This window comes from Balaenoptera musculus, chromosome 15 (assembly GCF_009873245.2).
Source record: "Balaenoptera musculus isolate JJ_BM4_2016_0621 chromosome 15, mBalMus1.pri.v3, whole genome shotgun sequence".
Taxonomy (NCBI): domain Eukaryota; kingdom Metazoa; phylum Chordata; class Mammalia; order Artiodactyla; family Balaenopteridae; genus Balaenoptera; species Balaenoptera musculus.
This window is the reverse complement of record NC_045799.1, coordinates 35,794,161-35,814,358: the sequence shown is the minus strand read 5'-3', so window position 1 is coordinate 35,814,358 and position 20,198 is coordinate 35,794,161. Positions and strand designations below refer to the sequence as shown.

The 20,198-nt window shown below is 38.2% G+C and overlaps 1 protein-coding gene across 4 annotated transcripts in view; it reads right to left on the bottom strand.

Moving 5' to 3' along the window:
- The window catches only part of PLCB1 (phospholipase C beta 1), a 700,435-nt gene that overhangs the window by 47,527 nt on the left and 632,710 nt on the right, over positions 1-20,198 (bottom strand). The window contains exon 32 of one of the 4 annotated variants that reach the window (XM_036826677.1): positions 16,516-16,642. The exons of 2 other annotated variants lie outside the window; for them this stretch is intronic. In XM_036826677.1, the coding sequence (XP_036682572.1) occupies positions 16,547-16,642 (96 nt within the window). In that variant the 3' untranslated portion in view covers positions 16,516-16,546. Of the gene's footprint in view, positions 1-16,515; positions 16,643-17,850; positions 17,911-20,198 lie in introns of those variants that run through there. One more of the 4 variants, XM_036826678.1, reaches the window with a different exon arrangement.

The following is a 20,198-nucleotide window of genomic DNA, read 5'->3' as shown; positions in this document are numbered from 1 at the left end:
AAACAAGTAACCACATGAATAGGATATTCTCAGAGTGAATGGTGCCACAAATAAAAGAAAACAGAGAAAGGAGGTTAGAGTCTATTCTGTAGTCTGGGAAGGTCTTTATATGAAGTTGATATTTGAACTGAGGACTGAAGAAAAAGGAAGCAGCCACAGGGAAATCTGGAGGGATGGTGGTTGACAGCAGGAAGAGCAATCAAGAGTAGGACTTGATTTTTGTGTATGGTGCGAGGTAAGGATCCAATTTTGTTTCTTTTCCATATCAATAACCAATAGTCCTGACAGCATTTCTCAAAAAGCCTGACTTTCTCCACTGATTTCCAGTGCCAACTTTATCATAAGTGGAGTTTTCACATCTCTGCATTTGCTTATGGACCATCTATTTGTGCCAATGTTCAATTTGCCAATATTCCACCAATATCTTAATTACTATATTTTCATAATGGTTCTTTTAAAAAATATTTTATTGAAGTATGGTTGATTTACAATGTTGCATTAATTTCTGCTATACGGCAAAGGGATTCAGATATGTGTGTGTGTGTGTGTGTGTGTGTGTATTCTTTTTCATATTCTTTCCCATCATGATTTATCACAGGGTATTGAATATAGTTCCCTGTGCTATACAGTAGGACCTTGTTTATCTTCATAATGATTCTTTATGTGTGTTAAGTCTTTACACTCTGTTCTGCTTCAGGAGTGTCTCAGCAATTTCTGGGCCTTTGCTCCTCCATGTAAATTTTGGAATCACCTTGTCAAATTCTACAAATGTTGAGGAGATTTTTAAGGCATTGCATTTAATCTATAGATCAATTTGAAAGAACTCATTTTTATGCTATCGACTCTTCTAATTCCTTAGCATATTATAACAGGTCTTTGATGTTTTTCAATAAAATGTTATGTATTTTCCCATAACCTTCGATACATGTTGTTAAAGTTATTAGTGGGTATAGTATATCTGCTATAATATTGTGAATTTTAAAGTTATGCTAGCTGCCTATTATTTATAGAAATGCAACTGATTTCTGTGTATTGATTTTATAGTCAATAAATTTGCTAAACTCATTAATTAAAATATTTCTTCTGGAAAACCTTTCTAATAGAGATTCAGAGCATTTGCAAATTATATTTTTCTTCACTTACTATCTAAATGTTATACCATTTTTTTCTTTTTCTTGGATAGAAGGGAATAACAGGGAGCATCTTTGTCTAATAGGAATATCTTAATTATGAGGTTTTCCTTGGATTTGCTTTCATTTTGTTGTACACACACATATACATATGTATGCACAAACATTAGTGAAGTTTCTAATTGTGTTGTCTTATCCAAATCTCATATACTTTGATGATATTTTGGGGGGGTCTGCTGGAAATATTGATTACCGAGAGAAATATAAATATTTTCTAGGAGAGGTAGATTCAATACTGTCAATATTTTTGCTTTAACCATTGTAAGAGTACATTATCACGTGCACATAAGTTTATATTCTGTTTGAGAACTGAACATTTTATCATTACATAGCAGCCCTCTTTGCTTTTGTTTTAAAATCCATTTTATTTAATGTGAACATAGCTAAAGCAGGTTTCTTTTGGTTAGTATTTGCCTGATACATTTTTCCTTTACTTTCCTAACCCTTATTCTTCAGACATGTTCTTATTAAGCAAAGGAACTAAATAAAAAAACATTTTTAAAAAAAAAAAAAAAACAAGTTGAGCTGACAATGTCTGTTTTTTGTAAATGGAACATTTTGATGTATGTTGTATTTATTTAATTCCTCTGACTAGCATATAGATTTATTATTTCCTTTAGTGAATGTCTACTTGTGGCAAACTCTCAGCCCTTTCTGCCATACTCTCCCCCCACCATCTCCAGTCATCCTGGGCAGGGCTGAAAATGCATTTATTGCTTTCACTCTAAAGTGATACTTTCTCTGGGTATAAAACTCTAGATTGGCAAATATTTTCTTTCAGCACATTGTTGATATTATCCCACTATCTTCTTCCTTCCACTGTTACTGCTGAGAAATCAATTATCTATCTAATTGTCTTTTCTCTAAAAGTAATTTCTCTTTAGTTGCTTTTAAGATATTTGCTTTTTCCTTGGTCTTCTGAAATTTTGATATGATGTATTTAGATATAGAATTGTTTAAAATGTATCTTGCTTAGGATTCCTGAATCTATGAGTTTGTGTCTTTCATCAATTCTGAAACATAACCTCTTCAAATATTTTACTGCCCTCATTTTTGCTCACCTCTTCTCACTCTATCCTTCATACCTTTTAATCTCTCTATCATATTTTCCATCTCTTTGACACTCTGCTATATTCTGGGTAATATTATAGACCTTTTAAAAAATTTACTACTTCTCTCTCTTTTGTTGGAATAATGCATTGAATTTTAAATGTAGTTATATATTCATTTATAGAAAATCAATTTGTTTTCAAATATACATCACTTTTTTAAGTCAATTAATCTTTATTCTTATTGTCAGTCTTAAAAATATCAATACTTGTTTAACATTCTTTTTCTCATAATTCCAAAATATTAAGTTTTTACAGGGCTTTTAATACTGTCTTTTGTTTCTGCTGGTTCTCACTTATGGACTTTCTTTATATTCATTGTAATTGTTTTGATGAGCTGACATTTCTGAGAACTTTAAATGTAGTAATAGTTTAGGCCCTGATTTGAAGACAGACTCCTTTATAGACAAACTAATTATGCCAGGAGACCAGAGGATTACCAGGATGAGACAGATTTACACTGACTTCTGAGTTTGTCAGGTGGTGTGAATTGAATTCAGGCTTCAAGCCCACATGAGGGAGAGCTTGTAATCATGAATTCTCAGGAAGAATTTTTTCTACCTCTATTCAACATCTAGTTTTGAGATCAACAATTTTCTTGCAGTTCTTTGAGATGATGGGTTTATTTTTTTATTCATGACTGCTCTGAGGTTGTGTGGCCCTTTGTGGTTCCAGGTTTATGTAGTGGGTCTCTTAATAGATTCCTCACTTTACTTCACTTTCTGTTTTCCCACTACCCACACATCATGAAAAATCTAAGCTCAATGTCAACTTGACAGATACTTTTAAGCTGAAAGACAGCTTTACTGCCCTCTGGCTTCCTGCTTTCACTTGGAAATTGTCCTTTGAGCATTCCTTAATTTCTTTTCCATGGCTTGACTCATTTAAACATATTTTAAAAGTTATACAGAGTCTTTATTTGTTTTCATTGGAAACTCAGGTCTCTCCAGCTTGCTTTTTGATGTTTTCACATCTTAGATCCTATCAGCAACAGATGTAGGTTTTTATATGGCTGAGGAAAACAGGTGACTTCAGAATCACAGTAATTCTACTAAAAACCAATCAAGTTTGAAGGGCTCATTAGCAGAGATGCAATGATATCCAGGAACCATAATGGCTCCTTTTAGACTAAATTGATTTTTTTAAAGCTAGAAATAGAAAGAAAGAGTGCACTTGAAAGAAGTGGATCCAGATGAACAGTTAGAGAAAAGCTTAAAATTTCAAATAATCTCCCATTTAGAACTAACTTTTAGCAGTAATGGAGACCTTTACATTAAAATTCAGAATATTTTTGATCACCCAGGTAATATAGAGATACATTATTTCAAGAAACACATGCAAACACACAATATAGAGAGCTGTATAGTACCCCTTGACCACCTTTCCAATCCCAGCCTCAAGTTTACCCACAGTTTAAAAGTTTGGTGTGTAAATGTCCAGAACTTCTCTATCTATTCTTCATATTCATATCTATGCATATACACAGAGAGAAACATAGAGTTTGTTCTGCATTTTAGAAAAATATATAGGTGGTATTCTATTTTGCATGTCTGCACATGTTTTTCAGTTCTACTCTCTTGCTTAAGAGTCCAGATATACAATTCTGCATTAAATCATTTAATAGAGACATTGTTTCACTCCCTCCAATTTTCCAAAGTTTCTGTAGAGAAGCTTGACCCCATTCTGACTTTCAACTTGTGACATGTAGTTTTCTTTCTGGAAACATTTAGAAGTTTCCCTCTGTTTCTGATGTTCCAAAACTTCCCAGCTTTGGGACTTACTGTGGATTCTTCCCTTCTTGTTGCTGAGCCTTTCGATCTGGTAACTAATGTCCTTCAGTTGTGAAAAATGTTTCTTATCATATTTCTTTGATAATTTGCTTCCCTCAGTTTTCTTTCTGGTGCCCCTCTCTGCTGGGATCCTGTGCTCCGAGCACTTAGCTTTCTCCTTCCTTCTTCTGCAAAATCAGTTACCTCCCTTCCATTTGCCTTCTATCTTCCAATTTTATATTGATCTTCTAAACACCGTTATCTCCTCTTTTGTATTCTTGGACTCTTTTTTTTTCACTATCATTTTATGAGAAATCACTTAAATATCACTTCTAGGAATCTGTCCCACAGAAATCCACAAGACTCCTTAATAATATCTATACATAGTTTACATAAATTTGTTTTTAAATATATATTCTATATCTTATGGTTTCTGTGGTTTTATTTTTTACATAATTATTATATGTATATATATTATATATATAGGAGAGATTACTGCTGCTATAGAAGAAAACTTTTGACTTTTAATATTCAAATTTCATCCAGTGTCTAATAAAATTCTTTTTTCTTACATAAGTTTTCAGGTGTCCACCTGTAAGTGGACCTCTCTGGGCCTCTTTTCACATCAGCTAAGTGAAGGTGTCAGCTCAGTTTCTTTCAAAACTCCTTGCAATTCTTATTGTTTATGTAATTTTCTAAAATTTTGTACCTTAGGATCACCAGGGTTAGCAATAGCTCTTTTATCCCACCTTTGGATGATTATAAATTTAATTTGTCCACAGCCCATCAACACATTTTTGTGTGAATAATGAGAATAGCAAAGCATGACACCAGAGTCTGAACACATGATGTTGTCAGACCAGTGGAAAAATCCTCTATTAAGTCAGGGCAGATAAATCAATCAGGGGAAATGCCATTCCTGGACACGCAAGCAAGCCCTCAAGGTTATGTAATCAAGTTTTCAATTAATATGCTTCCCTCCCCCTTGAACTGTGTATAAATTAATAGCAGCTGAAAACGAATAAAGAAAGGAACACAGAAGAAAGAAGACTGGAACAAACAATGCAGTACAGCAGAAATCACATTTATCTGACATCTGCACAACAGAGAAGGGAAGCACGTGATCTGAAATTAAAGGGGACTGGATTTTTAAAATAATGGACATTATACCTGGATAGCCAGTGTGGAGATAGCTGTGAAGCAAGCCACAGAGAGGTGTGCTCATTTGAGGATCTGTTTGTTGGTGTCATAGTAGAGGATGTGTGTAATAGCATTTACATGTGTTTTGAAAAAAAAATCAATGGATTAACAAATTTAAGATAGGTAATGCACATGGTGCAAAGCTCAAAGTGGGCAAGAGGCTATTTAGGGGCATTCATACCCTTATTGTATTGCGTTGTAATACAATTTCACTGACAAACTATTAAGTACCAACACAGGCTTGTTTAGATTAGAGATATGTACCAAAACAATGAGTAAGTCTGCCTTTTAAATATGTTTACATATATATCAATATATGCAATGTAGATAAAATATATATTTTTAAATATATATAAAATGTTTACATATATATATGCAAGTATGTATCATAGATGGATGGACAAATGGACAGATGAAGGACTGGAGGGCTACTTTCAAATCCACTGCCCTCCAGTTTCAAGAGATAAAGAAAATTAAAAACAAAACCTATTTTCTATTTTACTCCTTGATAAGTGAGTACTATAATTTCAAGATTAGAAATCTACGTGATAAAACAGTTCTCAATATACAATCTCTAGGTTTTCCAACTAAATTAGCTTTAATCCTTAGATAGAGTGTTCCTGAAGGCCAGAATCCTGGTAACACAATGACAGCAGTGCAGTGCAGTTGAGGACCATCCTAGGTGTCTTTATTCTTCATCTTGGGCTCTTGTAAAATCTCACATAACAGCTTTTTCACATTTTAGTTTGCCAGTAGGATTTAAATATGCAGGAATTGTAGTTATGTAAATGATCATGATAAACTCTGCCAACACACTGAACAATATATTTAGGCACAAGGTTTAAAGAAAAGGAAGTGATTATTTCTGAAAGCCCCAGCTGAGCCTCAGTTCTAGGGGTCATGTCAGCATGGAGAGGAGACTGGAAGGTCACACGGAAAGCTTCGCTGGCTCTGTGCTCTCACAGGGACACACATTCACCTATGGATACACCTGTGGGATAAATCCATTGAAATAACACCAGAGCAGTGGCTGTCAAGAGCCAGTCTAATTAATCTGTCTATTAGGAATATTTTATTTTAGAGCTCCTCTTAACAGAAGGATATTCTGAGCTCTTACATGTGAAACAGACATTAAAAAACAAATTTCTGGTTATAGCTCAGCAAAACTGAGCATAATTTTCAGCCCTGAAACAGAAAAAAAGTCTTCTTCTAAAAATGTGCATTTAAAGGTTTTGATTAAAAATCTTGCTGAAGTATTTGATCAGAGTTCAGTTTGGTAGAGAAAATGATAGGAGAGAACAGGAAAAGGGAGGCGCCACCAGGGTAAGGGTGCCTTTTCTTCCCATGTGACCCAATCTCCACAAAACTGTTTGTTATTCACCTCATTACAAACATCTGTGTCACAGCAGGTGTTGGGTCAGGAGAGGACACGGTGTCCAGGAAACCTGCAATCAGGTTAGAAAACTCCCAGGCGACCCATTCCCTTTCAATTGACTCTGAGTGGCTGGCACTGCCTACCGCAGTCCCTGAGCTTCCTGTCCGTGAAATGGTTGTCATTTAAGTCACAGTGGAAACACTTCCCCAAACCACTCTCCCTGGAGGTGTAGGAGCTGCTTTTCCAATGACAGCAAGGGGAGCTGTCCTAGCCTTTCTAACTATTAAAGGAAATAGACAATTTCCTTAGAGTTGCTTAAAAATTCCAGCTCCCTATAGGGTTGGTCTTAAAAGTTTCTTGCATGAATCAGTCTCTTTGGGTAAAGTGCAACCTTTCAAAAATGTCCTTCCCATTTTTAGCTTCCCAAGACGGTGGCTAAGTCTCTATAGAACTCTGTGTCTTCAAAGTGGGAGAAGAGAAGGTGGCAGGCTTCCCTTACATCCTCACAGGTCTCTGCTGTGAAGGGGCTGTTCTAAAATTCTCCATGGACAAATGCCTACTGGCCATTTGGGGTGATTGATTGGTAGCCACTGCTTGAGTCCATGGTCTGGGCCAATGGACCTGGCGGGACTTCTGTCTTGTTCTTAGGCTTCCACCGGCCCCCTCACCACCACCGTTTCCCATCACTGGGGCACTCAGGAATGCTCCTGTCCCTTCTAAGGCACACATGATATGGAACCCATGAGCCCTGTCCAGAATCTTCCAGATTTTGGCCCAGAGACTAGAAGTCAGAGAGGTACATACAAATCTCACCTCCTGCTCTATCCTCTCTTCCTTCTTTTCTCCACAATTCCTAGGGTTGGAAAAGGCAGGCTCTCCTCTTCCTCTTGTCACATTCTGAGTGTTAGGGTGGGTGTTTAGTAAGGCTTAGCCCTTCCGGCCTGGAGTTAAAAGAAACTAAAGAAATTTGGAGAAATCCTTTCCTCTCTTGAAATCTCACTTTTGCAAGATTTCTGCTCTGCTAATGAGGGTCTTCTCCTTAAGGGAATCCCAGCCTTGCCTTTCCTGGAGCCATGACTCTGCCAGGGCGGGGTGGGGTGGGATGGATGGCAGAGAGGGAAGGAGGAAGCTTAAAAGGAAAAGAAAATATATCAGCTTATCATGTGCAAAATAATTTCACTGCTACACAAGGCGGAGTGAATTCTAATTACAGGATGGTAAATGCGGAAGTCTCTTGATCTATAGATGCTTTCGTGTGGCAGCCATGCAGGCTCTGTGCCCTTCTGGACCAGCTCTGAAGATCACAGTCAATGTACTAAATAGCAAGAGAAAACAACCTAACCTTTAAACAGTGTGTAGGGAAGCTCCTTATTGTTCTTGATAGTTCTGGATAATTGATGCTGCACACTCATTAAGATATTGTCCTGCTGAATGTTGATTCACCAGAGGAAAACACAACCCCGCCAACCAATAAATGGGTGAAATCTCTTTTTCCCCATTCTTCCCTGGCGATCATTTTATTTAGTAATCTCATGATAAACTAGACTGGACCATAGGTTAGAAGTACTCATTCATCTCTCTTCAAATGGGTTTTCCCCCGATTCCTGACATCCCTCATTACTATTTCAGATTTCTGCTTCTCTTCAAGTCTGGGCTTCGAGAAGAGTGGTAGGCAAGCTATCTCCGATTCCTTGCCTCCTGCTCATTCCACCCTTGTTTTGCTCCGCTCCCACATTTCCCATGACCCCTCACTCACACCCAGGACACCAATAACCTCCTGGTCACTAAAGTCAAAGGACACGTGGTCACTAAAGTAGCGTCTACTGAATCCTGTAGACACTATGGATCATTGCCTTCATAGGAATGCCTTTTATTCTTCTTGGTTTTTCCCTCCCAACTCACAGGTTGTACCTTTTCTGTCCCTTTCAGGCTTTTTTTCCTCTACCAGACTTCTTAAAATGAAGAGTTATCTGGAACTAAGTCCTGGGATCCTTTCTCTTTTCCCTCTCTATGCCAAGGATTTTATCCATCCTATGCTTCAATTCAACCTAGATTCATGATTCTCAATTTTTTGTGCATGTAAGCTACACCTGGAGAATGGGTGAAAACTTCAAGTCACTTAATCTTTTCTGCTTGAACATCTTCTTCTCTCACCACCCTCATAACAGCCTCATACAATATGATGATGATAAAAGAAATCATAAATGAACATGGCTGTAGTTAGAAAGCCAGAGGTTCTGGGGTTTCAATTTGGAGTGAAAGATGTGGGCAGGCACTGAGTGCTGCCCCTCTGTGACCTCAGACAAGTCACTTTCACCTCCTGGGCTGCAGAGTTTAGAGAACACAGGTGTGGCTTAATTGTAGTTTTAATAAAAGATTGAATGAGAATTGGCATTTCATTTTCAAAGCCTGAGCCACTTCTTACTTGTTTGGAATAAAAGACCAACCTTGGAGAGAAATGTTTCCTACAGAAAATAAAACTTCATCTGAAAACTGTTATTTACCCCAGCAGTTTTCTATTCTACTTCATTTATTTTTACTTAAAACTTAGCAGAGAAAAAAAATGGCCTCTTTAAAACGAACAAGGAAATTGTTAGCTTAGTATTCGCTGTGGGGTAGTATTAGCAGTGGGAGGGATATTATGTTACAGCTGAGGCAATTTTCAGATGGAAGACATTGCTGAATGGGTTAGAAAAATGATGTCAATGCTAGGCTTAGGTTTGAGGAGACTTTTCTGTTGCCCACCCCCGAAATATTTTATATATGCAGGGCTTGAGAGTTCATAGGTCAGCAAGGCAGCACTGACTCTGGTGGAAGAAACCTAGAAAAAAAAGGTTTAAAAAAGGTAATAAATTATGTTTCAGTAGAAAATTTTGTTTACAAAGGATGTGTAATAATGTTTGCAAAAGGAACTCTGCACAATTCTGGGAAAAACCTATGCCATAAAACAGTAAGGTTTGTGCCAGTGGTGTACTGGTGAATGTTGAATACGCTGTTCTCCTAGAGAAAAAAAAGAGCCTGGTTTGTGGCATTTGTTGATTTCCATGGTGTAAATATACTCACTGTAGCCAATTTCAAGCTACAAATGTGAGGACCCTGAACAAAGAGTTAGGAAGAGGTGTGTGGTAGGAATCCATTGCAGTGACCCTACAGGCACCACAGATGTAACTTACCTCCAGGACACAGGCAATAGTGAAATGTCTTAATTAATTAGCAGTGGTGAGTTTAGGATATTTGTTACCTTTGTCTTTATTTTCTGTGTTTTTTTTCTTTTTCTTTTTTTTAAACTGAAGTATAGTTGATTTACAATGTTGTGTTAGTTTCAAGTGTACAGCAAAGTGATTCCGTTTTATATATATTCTTTTCCCTTATAGATCCCTTTGTTTTTAGTATGATTTGTTTAATTGTAAATCTATATAATTTACTTTTCAACAGTGTCTGTGTTTAACAACTGGTTCACAGAATTCCTGGAAAATTTAAAAATGAGTTCCTCTGAGCTAGTATGACCAGCTCCAGCTCATCAATGGTTTGTCCTCAGAGAATAAAGGAAAATTATTACTATTTGCTTAAGCAATATTTAATTACATTCGAGTTCTGAGAGGTGGACACTTTGCTTTAGATTTTTTTTACTTGTTAATTTTCCAGAACTCTATGTTATCTATTAATAGACAAATAAAAAACAAGGATTAAAATCATTGGATGATAGATCAGTAGGTGATAGTTTTCTACATATGTGTGTGAGCTGAGTGTGAGGTATATATCTCCTTTTCTCAGGAAAAAAAAAAAACAGAGAAAAAGATATTTGCTTATTGAAACATGTTTTATGAACTGAATTGTGTCCCCTCAAGATTCATATGTTGAAGCCTCATTGTATGTGACTGTTTTTGGAGATGGAACCTTTAAGGAGGTTAAATGAGGTCATAAGGGTGGGGCCCTAATCTGATAGAACTGGTGTCCTTATAGGAAGAGGAAGATACACCAGAGTTTCTGTCTCTCTCTCTCCCTCTCTGTGCATGACTGCAGGTCAAAGGCCATGTAAGGACACAGCAAGAAGGCACCACCTGCCAGGAAACGAGAAGCCTCACAGAAACCACCCTGCTGGCACCTTGATCTTGGACTTCTGACTGCACAACTGTAAGAAAATAATTTTCTCTTGTTTAGGCCACCCAGTTGGAGATATTTTGTGATGAAAGCACAGACTAACTAATACAACATATGAATTATGAAATTACATGCAATTCTGCAGCAGTAATGTGATCCTTGCACCTCGGGCTTTGTCACAATGTCATGAGGAATTCCTTCCTACCTGCTTCTCTGCTGGATAAACTTCCACTTCCTCCTGTAGGTCAAAGGTTACCAGCTCTGGGAAGCTTTCCTTGGTTTCCCCAAGAAGAGTCAGCCCTTCCTCCCCTGTAAAGAGCTCTATTATAATAATGATCATAGTGTTTGGTCCCAACACAAATCCTTTGTAGAAAGGTAGATCATACATTAGAAATTTAGATTCAGCGTCTTATCTTCCTGGGCTGCCCATATGTTAGCCATACCACTGTTATGCTTAAATTTAAATGAAATTAAATATTCAATTCCTCAGTTGCACTAATCACATTTCAAATACTAAATAACTACCTGTGGCTACTGCACTGGACTCTCAGACATGGAACATTTCCATCACTGCAGAAAGTTCTATTGACAGGGTTGCCCTAGACAGTAATTTGAGGTGGGGGGTTGGTAAGGTTGCATCTTTTTTTTTTTTTTTTAATTTATTTTTATTTTTGGCTGTGTTGGGTCTTCGTTTCTGTGCGAGGGCTTTCTCTAGTTGTGGCAAGCGGGGGCCACTCTTCATCGCAGTGTGCGGGTCTCTCACTATCATGGCATCTCTTGTAGCGGAGCACAGGCTCCAGACACGCAGGCTCAGTAGTTGTGGCTCATGGGCCTAGTTGCTCCGTGGCATGTGGGATCTTCCCAGACCAGGGCTTGTACCCGTGTCCCCTGCATTGGCAGGCAGATTCTCAACCACTGCGCCACCAGGGAAGCCCAAGGTTGCATCTTTTTACATACTTTTATTTCCCCAGCATGCAGCCTAGTGCCTGCTATGCAGTAGCATTCAATAAATATTAGTTGAATTAAAGGAAAAAATTAACACTATTTATCTAGTTGTAGCTACTTAAGCATTCATGGTTCCTAGAGACCACAGAAATGAACACACATATAAAAATTTATTTTTATTACTGACAAGTAAAAGAAAACTGAGCAATTTTCATTTTCCCTGGGATGAGAAAACCAACATGCAGCATTAAGATATAATTATAGAATTTCTCTCTCAGGTGTTCATATAGCAATCTATAGTTGTTAACTCAGAAGCACAAGATCGATTCTAATTTATTTTTTCTAGGTCATCTATGCTCCATTGTTCTATAACTGATCCTATGGACTCATTAAGTCTTCCAGCATGATATTTATGCAACCTTATTTAATGAGTCCTCCAACACCTTGAATTCTCTGGATCTCATACCTATTATTTTAGTGGCAAACTTCTGAGTTTAATTAACCGTATTCTTCATGGACTAAAGGAGATCATAAAAAGGTCACCCAGTTGGTACACAACTCTCTGCTTGCAGACAGCCTCTTTGTTGCCACATTTAAAGATCTTCAAAGAGACACAGAATAACCCTTGGGAATCCCTTTAGGTTAGCTATTCTACCTCTCGGAAACTTTTGTTTCTTGCTTAAATCTTTCACAATTTAGTCCAAAGCAGTTCTCCTCACTCTAACTCCAGAGCAAAAGGAGAACAGGGTCATCTGTCACATGCTCTGGAGAAGCCCCTTTCTGTGCTTTAACTGAGACGTAGATACAATCTAAAAGGAGATATTGCTTTTCCAAAAGTTCCTTTGGATTCCCTAGTAGCCTCAGGGTAAATAGTAGGGCTGAGTAAATATTCTTTGAATGAAAAAACAAAAGCCATAAAAATAATTCCTTAACAAATACAAATAGACCATGGCACAGAGCCTAGTGTGAGCCCAAACTTCTTTCTCATAATCCAGGACAGGACAGGACTTTTCAAGTGGGTGAAGTAGGTGTTAGTTAACAAGGATGCTGTTCTAGAGCTGGGGGAAGAGAAGGATTTAAGAGGGGAGAATGTGGAGAGAAAATGTGGAGGGAAGGGGATCTCAAGGGAAGAGAGCCCACTGGGTGTCTGGTTGAGTTCAGCATCAGTACATGTAAGCTGCGTGCCTGTGAGTGGAGATGTGAGGGGAGAAGGCAAGTCAAGGTTGGGAGGAGGTGAGGGTGTCTGACCTCAATCCCAATGCTTCACACAGGGGCGCAGTGCATGTTTAGCAGCTAGGGAAGAAGGTTGTGTCAAATCCTTTGAACCCACCCATGCAGGCACCACCACGCCTCGGAGTTCCCCCGCTGCTTGGCAGTGCTTTCCTGCTGGATGTGGTGAACACAGAAAACAGCTGCCCACCTTTCAAGTACAGACTTCCTGGAGGTGAGGTCTGTTTTCACTGGGCTGGAAGTTTTCTAACATCTAGTCCTGGGAGATGTTCTTCTCCCAGATGTTTGTTAAAAACAAGCGATTTTGAGAAACTTGAACATCCTGCCCATGATGGTTAATTCCTTTGCTCCTGTGACCAGTTTGGGGGCTAAATCCTTGGCAAGATTTGGTCATGATCTTGTGGAGGCCGGGCTGTGCCACCAGCAAATGAAACAGGCTTTGTTATATGTGACAGGTGTCTACCCCGTCTCACCACTCAGAGACCTGCTTCCTTCAACAGAGAGGCTGGGAGTCTCTCCACTCTACATATGAGTGTACTGAGGCACAGACGGTGGACCCTTATTGCTTGCCTGCCCATGAAATGTGAGAAAGTGATCTCACACCCCTGACAACTAGATCACAAAATCATAGCTTCTGATATTTACTGAGAACACTGAAGGATACAAAACATGGGGTCTCCAAGGTTTGGCACTTCTTGTATGACTTTAGTAAAGTAATTAACCTATAAAAACTTTAGTTCCCTCAACTGCACAATGGCAAGAATAAGATGACACATGTAATGTGCATAGAAGATGCTTGTCAACATAGTAAGTGCTCAGTAAATGCTAGTTGTTCTTGTTTTTATTATTTAAGTGTCAGGAAAAAAATGTTAGTGTCCTTCTATGGCCTTGAATTGCTCTTTATTTGTTTTACAGATTGTAGAAACTGTGGTTTTCATGCATTTGTACTCCCTATTGAAATAGGTATAGCTTAGAATAAAGCAAGCACTTAATACTTGACATAAATTTATGATTTTCCAAAGCTATACCATTAGCATTTTTAGAAATTGGTCATTTTATTTATTTATTTATTTACTTTTATTACCATTATTTTTTAATTGGTCATTTTATAGCTCTTTACCTAAAGGTTAATACATATGCACAATAAGCAAACATCCCTTTTTGTTTTTTTTTAATCTTGCTCTACAGTAATTTGTATTTATTAAAAAATAGAAGTTACCAGGGTTAAAAGTATGACTAAGCTGTTCAGCTTCACCTATTAATCTTTAGTTGATAACAAGGAATATATTTTCATCCCTGAAGGTTTGCATTAACAAATTTAAAAATGTGAAATTTCAAGTATTTATATGATGAGTATTCTTGGGATCAATTTTAGAGTAAAAACTCATTCTTTTCTGGCAAATGTGCGATGGCTTTATGTACAATTACTTTTTATTCATTCATTTTGTTTTCAGCTTTAGTCTATCAATGGAGATGTTTAAGGTGTGGAAGGAACCTTTGGGGGAATATTAAATTTGGTATGAAATATACTTTCCGTACACTACTATAAAAGAAGAATATTTTGTTACTGTTCATATACAAAATAGTGTAATTATTTTTTTTCTATTTTAGCAATGAGATCTATTTTTCCATGGAAAATGTGAAATTGGTTTATTTTTATGTTGTCTTTTTATATGTGGGAAGCTAAAGGGGTCAAACTAACTATGTGACTAAAGAATTTTTTATAATGTCCAGGTATTGTGGGAATATCTATCTCTTTTGAAAATAATTTTTTGCTAAGTAGGAAGGTCAGTTGACATTCTGAACGGAAAACAAGTTGTGAACCAGCCATCACAAGCCTGATGGAGTACAGTGACACAAGTGTAACCTTTACGTCTCTATTGCATTTGTTTTGAAAGACAAAACCCAAGTCATGTGTCTGAGCTCCACTGTCATTTACCTCTTCTAAGAGAATTCAATACTCTCCCTGGGTTGTTAAATGTTTCACAGTAACTCTCAAAAATACCAGGACAGGAACAGCAAGTGCAAAAAAACACAATCCGATGATGCTTATAATGGATGACTTAAAAGGTAGCCTAAACACTGATAGCCCAATGAGGAAGACATCTTCAAGGTCCCCCTGACATCTTCCTGGGGAAATTGATAGTACTCGCCCCTCCTCCACCCCACCTTCCAATGTGAGTTTTATCACAAGATCACCACAGGGACGAGATCATCACCGCTGGGAGGACATGGACAGAATTCATAGCTAAAAGCTAAGGGCGTGGCTTAGCTCTGAAATGACATTCTCTGCTTCTCTTTCTAGTATAACAATCAATAGTACAAAATAAAAAGATATCAAAGGGTCAGGCTCTTAATTAGGCAAAAAAATTAAAATACAATAAAACACCATGAAGGCAGCTTAAAGCTTTTCCTTCCAGGTGCTCCAGCCAGGAGGAAGGAATGTACTAGATCCCTGCTAGTCAAATGTGGTCCCTGGAGATGTGGCATCCAGGACACTCCCTGGGAGCGAGTCAGAAATACAAATCTCAGGTGCCATCCAGACCTCCTGAATCAGAATCTGTATTTTCATAGGATCTCCAGGTAATTCATTTTTTCATTCAAAATGAAAATAATTGAGCTAGAGCATCACTGTATGTGGCAATTGATATAAAGGATGAGAAAGAACTTAACACCTCTTTCTCAGTAAAATTGTTTTTTCCACTAATTCTTCAACATGTTTCTGACCTGCACTGCTTCACAAGTCAACAAGTGCTTGAAGACAAAAACATTATAAATCTCACTACAACCCTGTTTTCAATATATCAGAATAGAAGTTTTTTTTTTTTTAATAATCACTATAAAGCCTCTTTTCTCCCTGAAATATAGACCCATTGCAATGGCATAGTCCAGTTTTCTTATTAGCAAAGGAATCCAATAGATTTCATGACGTATTTCCTCTAGCAAGTTAAAGTCCTCTTTAATTTTCAAGCTTCAATTTGCTCTAGCCAGCAGCCCCTGGCCCAAGCATCCCTATTGGTTAGATATTTTCAAGAGCTCTTGATTCTAGAGAATCAGGAACTCCTGAGCTAGCCCCTTAACTCAAAATACCGTGTAGGAATGCAATGACTTTTACTGTAGTTTTAAAAGGAGGGGTGTGGTAAATTGAGTGGAGTGAGTCAAGAAGACTCCCTGAGAGTTAATTTAATCCCACTGGATTTTAAGGTAATAAGATTGGAAACCAGTACTGTGAGAAGGAGGAATTTTAAAAATGTTTCAAAAGTGGGAATAATAGTGTGAGTGTAAGAGAGAAAGATCAAGGCCAAAGGGGAAGCCAGTTTAGCAAAGAGAGAAACAAAAAGACAAACAAAGAAGAAGAAAATATGGAAGAATGGAATTTATGTAAGGAGGAGAGAGAACAATGGTGAAGCAATAAATACCCGAGGAAGGCACGTAAAGATGAGGGACGCATCACCCACCCGAACTATAGCAGGAAAAAGATGGGAATGTAAAGAGAAGGGGGGATGAAGAACAAAGGAGCAAGTCCACGATGCCTGTAAACCGGATGGCTACATGCCACCCTTCTCTCAAAAGCGACCCCTCCCATCCTGTCCTACCTGGCCGGAAGGACACCGGTCTCACTGGTCATCACTTGAGAGCTTGAGGGTTGGGGGGAGTAAAGTTGGGGGAAACAGAGGGATCCTCATGGCAAGTTTCCGACAAGAATGAGGAGGAACCGTCCCCCTGTGTGGAAAAAAAGGGAGGCTGTCATTTTTGTGACATTGAAACTGATTTCTGAGTCATCTTCTGTTTCAAATTATCTGTCTGGGAGTTCTCTTGGAGTGCCTTTTAGAATGGAGATTTAAAACCTCAAGCTCCTTTATCTACTTCAACATTTCCCATCACAAATGCAATGGAATTGGCAATTGAATTCTCTTTGGTTCTTCTCTACCTTTGTAGGAATTAGATGTTAAATATGATCACAACTACTACTTTTGAGAAATTCTCCACAAAATCCCACTACTGTCAAGAAACCTGAGAAAAGACTGCACTCAGTCATGGACAGCAGTTGAACAATGCAGCCCAATGAGTCTGAGCTTAATGGCTTTACATTTCTCTCTCCAAGAGAGAGAACTATTTTTTAACACACAAAATTAGTTTTGTTAGCCCTCGACATGTTTCATTCAAAAAATATGTATTGAACACCAACTACGAGCCAGGCATTGTTCCTGGATGCTTAGAACTCAAGAGCACCAGTGAACAAAACAGTCAAAGCCCCTGCTATCATGGAGCTCACATTCTAATGGGGAGGGACCAACGCTGAGTGACACACTTAAGAAAGAATTCAATGACCTAATGAGAGGTGACAAATGCTATAAACACCAGAAAGTATAGCAGAATAAAAGGGAAAGGAGATACCAGGGATGGGAGAGTGGTGGAGGGTGGTGTAAACTTAATAGTGGTCATGGAAGGCCTTTTTGAGAAGACAGATTTGAGTAAAGACTTGAAAGACAGGAGAGAGTTGCCCAAGCATACACTTGGGCAATGAACATTTTGGGCAGAGGAAAGAGTCTGTGCAATAGCCCAAGGTGGCACTGTCCTGGCTTGTTGGGGCCCAGCAGGGAGCCCAGGATGGCCTGAGCAGAGAATAGGTCAATGAGGAGATAAAGAGGGGTTGCAGCTGAGTGGGGTCAGATCATGTCAGACCTTGCAGACTTTTATTCTGAGAAATATGGGAGCCATAGAAGGGTCTTGAAGAGAGGAGTGGCCTGATTTATGTTCTCAAAGGATGACACTGGCTGCCACCTTGGGAATTGATTGTGAGTGGCCACACGTGGAAGCAAGAAGACCCCTTAGGAGGCTATTTAGAAATCCAGGTGATAGATGGCGGTGGCTTTGGCTAGGATGGTTTACCTGCAGTTGGCAGCTTAACAATTATAAAGATGTCCTAACTGCTTCATAATATTTTGCAAGTCCTAGGGTTGCTTTGATTCCATTGAAAACAAAGACCCCTGTAAAAAATTTAAGAATTAAAACAGCTCATTTTGTATTTCCCAAAACCTAGTGAAATCCTTTTCAACTAAAGCTAGAAGTTAACATATTTCCTGTTTTCTGTATGTCACAGAAAAACATGTACATTCTGCTGGCTACTATCTTAGACATGATTTTCCATATACTAGCATGATTAACTAGGTCAAAATCTATTTTGATGCCCAAATGGTTAAACACTCTAAGATTCCCCCCAAGTGTATCAAGTTGTGTGTTTGTGTGTGTGTGTGTGTGTGTGAAATGGCCATAGAGAATATGTAGTGGAGAATCTATCTAAACTATCAGAAATGTGATGAACTATTTACTATTCTATCATAAATATTAGCAAAAGATAAAACCAATTCTATTGATAAAACTCTTTGAAATATTAAAATATTATTTGTCTTGGTTTCAGCTACAAATTCAAATTCCTTGTCAAATTCAAAGATTATCCTCAGCAAATGATTATAATAAATGCAGAAGCTTGTGTCAATTGATTTTTGTTGACAGAAAATGTATAATCAGGACTCTAAGTGGTAGATTTGTTACATTAATTTGGCTTTAGGCATAATACATGGAAAATAGAGAAAGTGACTCTTGCTCTGAGAAATTGCTTTCCTATTTTGAACTGAAACTTTCTTCAGCATATGCCCTTTTGCATTTGACTTTTCTCTAGTCTCCACATACTGCTTCATCAAGTATTTCAAAGCACTAATACATTTCCTCTTTGGATATTCTACAGGTAAATATTTCTCTTGGTTTGAGTTTGGCCATTCTTCCCCTTAAAATGTTGAGGGTCATAGAAAAATCAGATAGTGGTTTCCTGAGATCAATTAAATTTTTACATTTAATAATGTGTTTGACTATTTTTGTTATGCTGGTTATACCAAAGCTGGGGTTTAAAAACAAACTAGAGATACATTTGGAACAAAACATCTAATGCATGTTGGTAAAATTCATATAAATTGTGCACAATGACAGGCACACAGAGTAGAAACAGAAGTAAATTCCAAAGGTTTTGTGGGCTATCCATGGTTGTGGACTTCCATTTTATGGTAGGAAGGCAGATGAAAGTCAATGAGATTGAAGTCCATCTCATCCTATCCCTGATGCTAAACTCAGTGCTTGTTGGGAAGACTCAACTCCATCAACACAAACACTGGCTACTCTAGCAGGTTGTGGGTATTGTCTTTGGATCCCCTCCCCTCCATCCAATACGCCCATCACCATACTCTCATATTTTCTCATCTTTAGCAAAGGAAAATAAAGACAAAAGAAGGGGAAAGAAAGTTAATGGGATGGAGAAAAGGGGGAGGAATCAATGGCATCCATGGGAATCTCAGTTCCAATTCTATTTAAATCTCAAACTCAGTTGTCTGGCAGGGACCAACAGATAACAGAAATCCATGAAGCAGCCTGGGGAATGCCCTGCAGGCCTAAGGAGCAGCCTCCTCTCCACTCTAGAGATTTGTTTCCATGTTGGATCCCTGTAATCATATAATCTAATTTTTAAAAAGAAAAAAAAATTAATAAGAAAATTTCTGATTTAAAAATAATAGTGTGATGATTTTGTAATGTGCCAACTTGGCTAGGCTGGACATATGCCAGGATTTCCTTCCTGTATGTTCCCAGTTAGAGTGGGTTACAAGGAAGACTCTCCCAAGAGTTGTAGGGCTGATGAGAGAGGCAGCAGCCACTTTGTAACACACATGCACTATTGCTGATCTGTTGACTTGTCTTGTTGGGGTGAAGCAGCAACTGGGCCTGTAATCACTTTTCCTTCTCCTTGAGTCTTCCTTTAGTTTTTCTGACTCATGGGTCAGGTGCGTTTATGTGTTTGTGTGTGTGTGTGTGTGTGTGTGTGTGTGTGTATTCAGCTCTGTGACAGAATTTCAGCTTCTTCAGGTTATCCTAGTTGCCAAGCCCATGCATGGTCTTCTCTTCCAGACTGCCTGCCTGCCTGCCTGCCAGGGTCCAGCATTAGATGGAGAGATGGCCTTGTGGAGATTTCATAGTCTGCCCCCACAATTACATGAGCCAATTCCCTATAACACACACACATAATCTGCTACTGCCCCCACAATTACATGAGCCAATTCCCTGTAACACACACACATAATCTGCTACTGGCTCTGCTTCTCTAGTTGAACCCTGACTGATACAGATGTTCAAATGATGTCCAAACTGATACTAAATCAAACATTTTAAAAACACTATGTGTGAATTTTATATTTCTGTTAATGGCTGGTTAGGTTATTTGGGCCATCTTTCT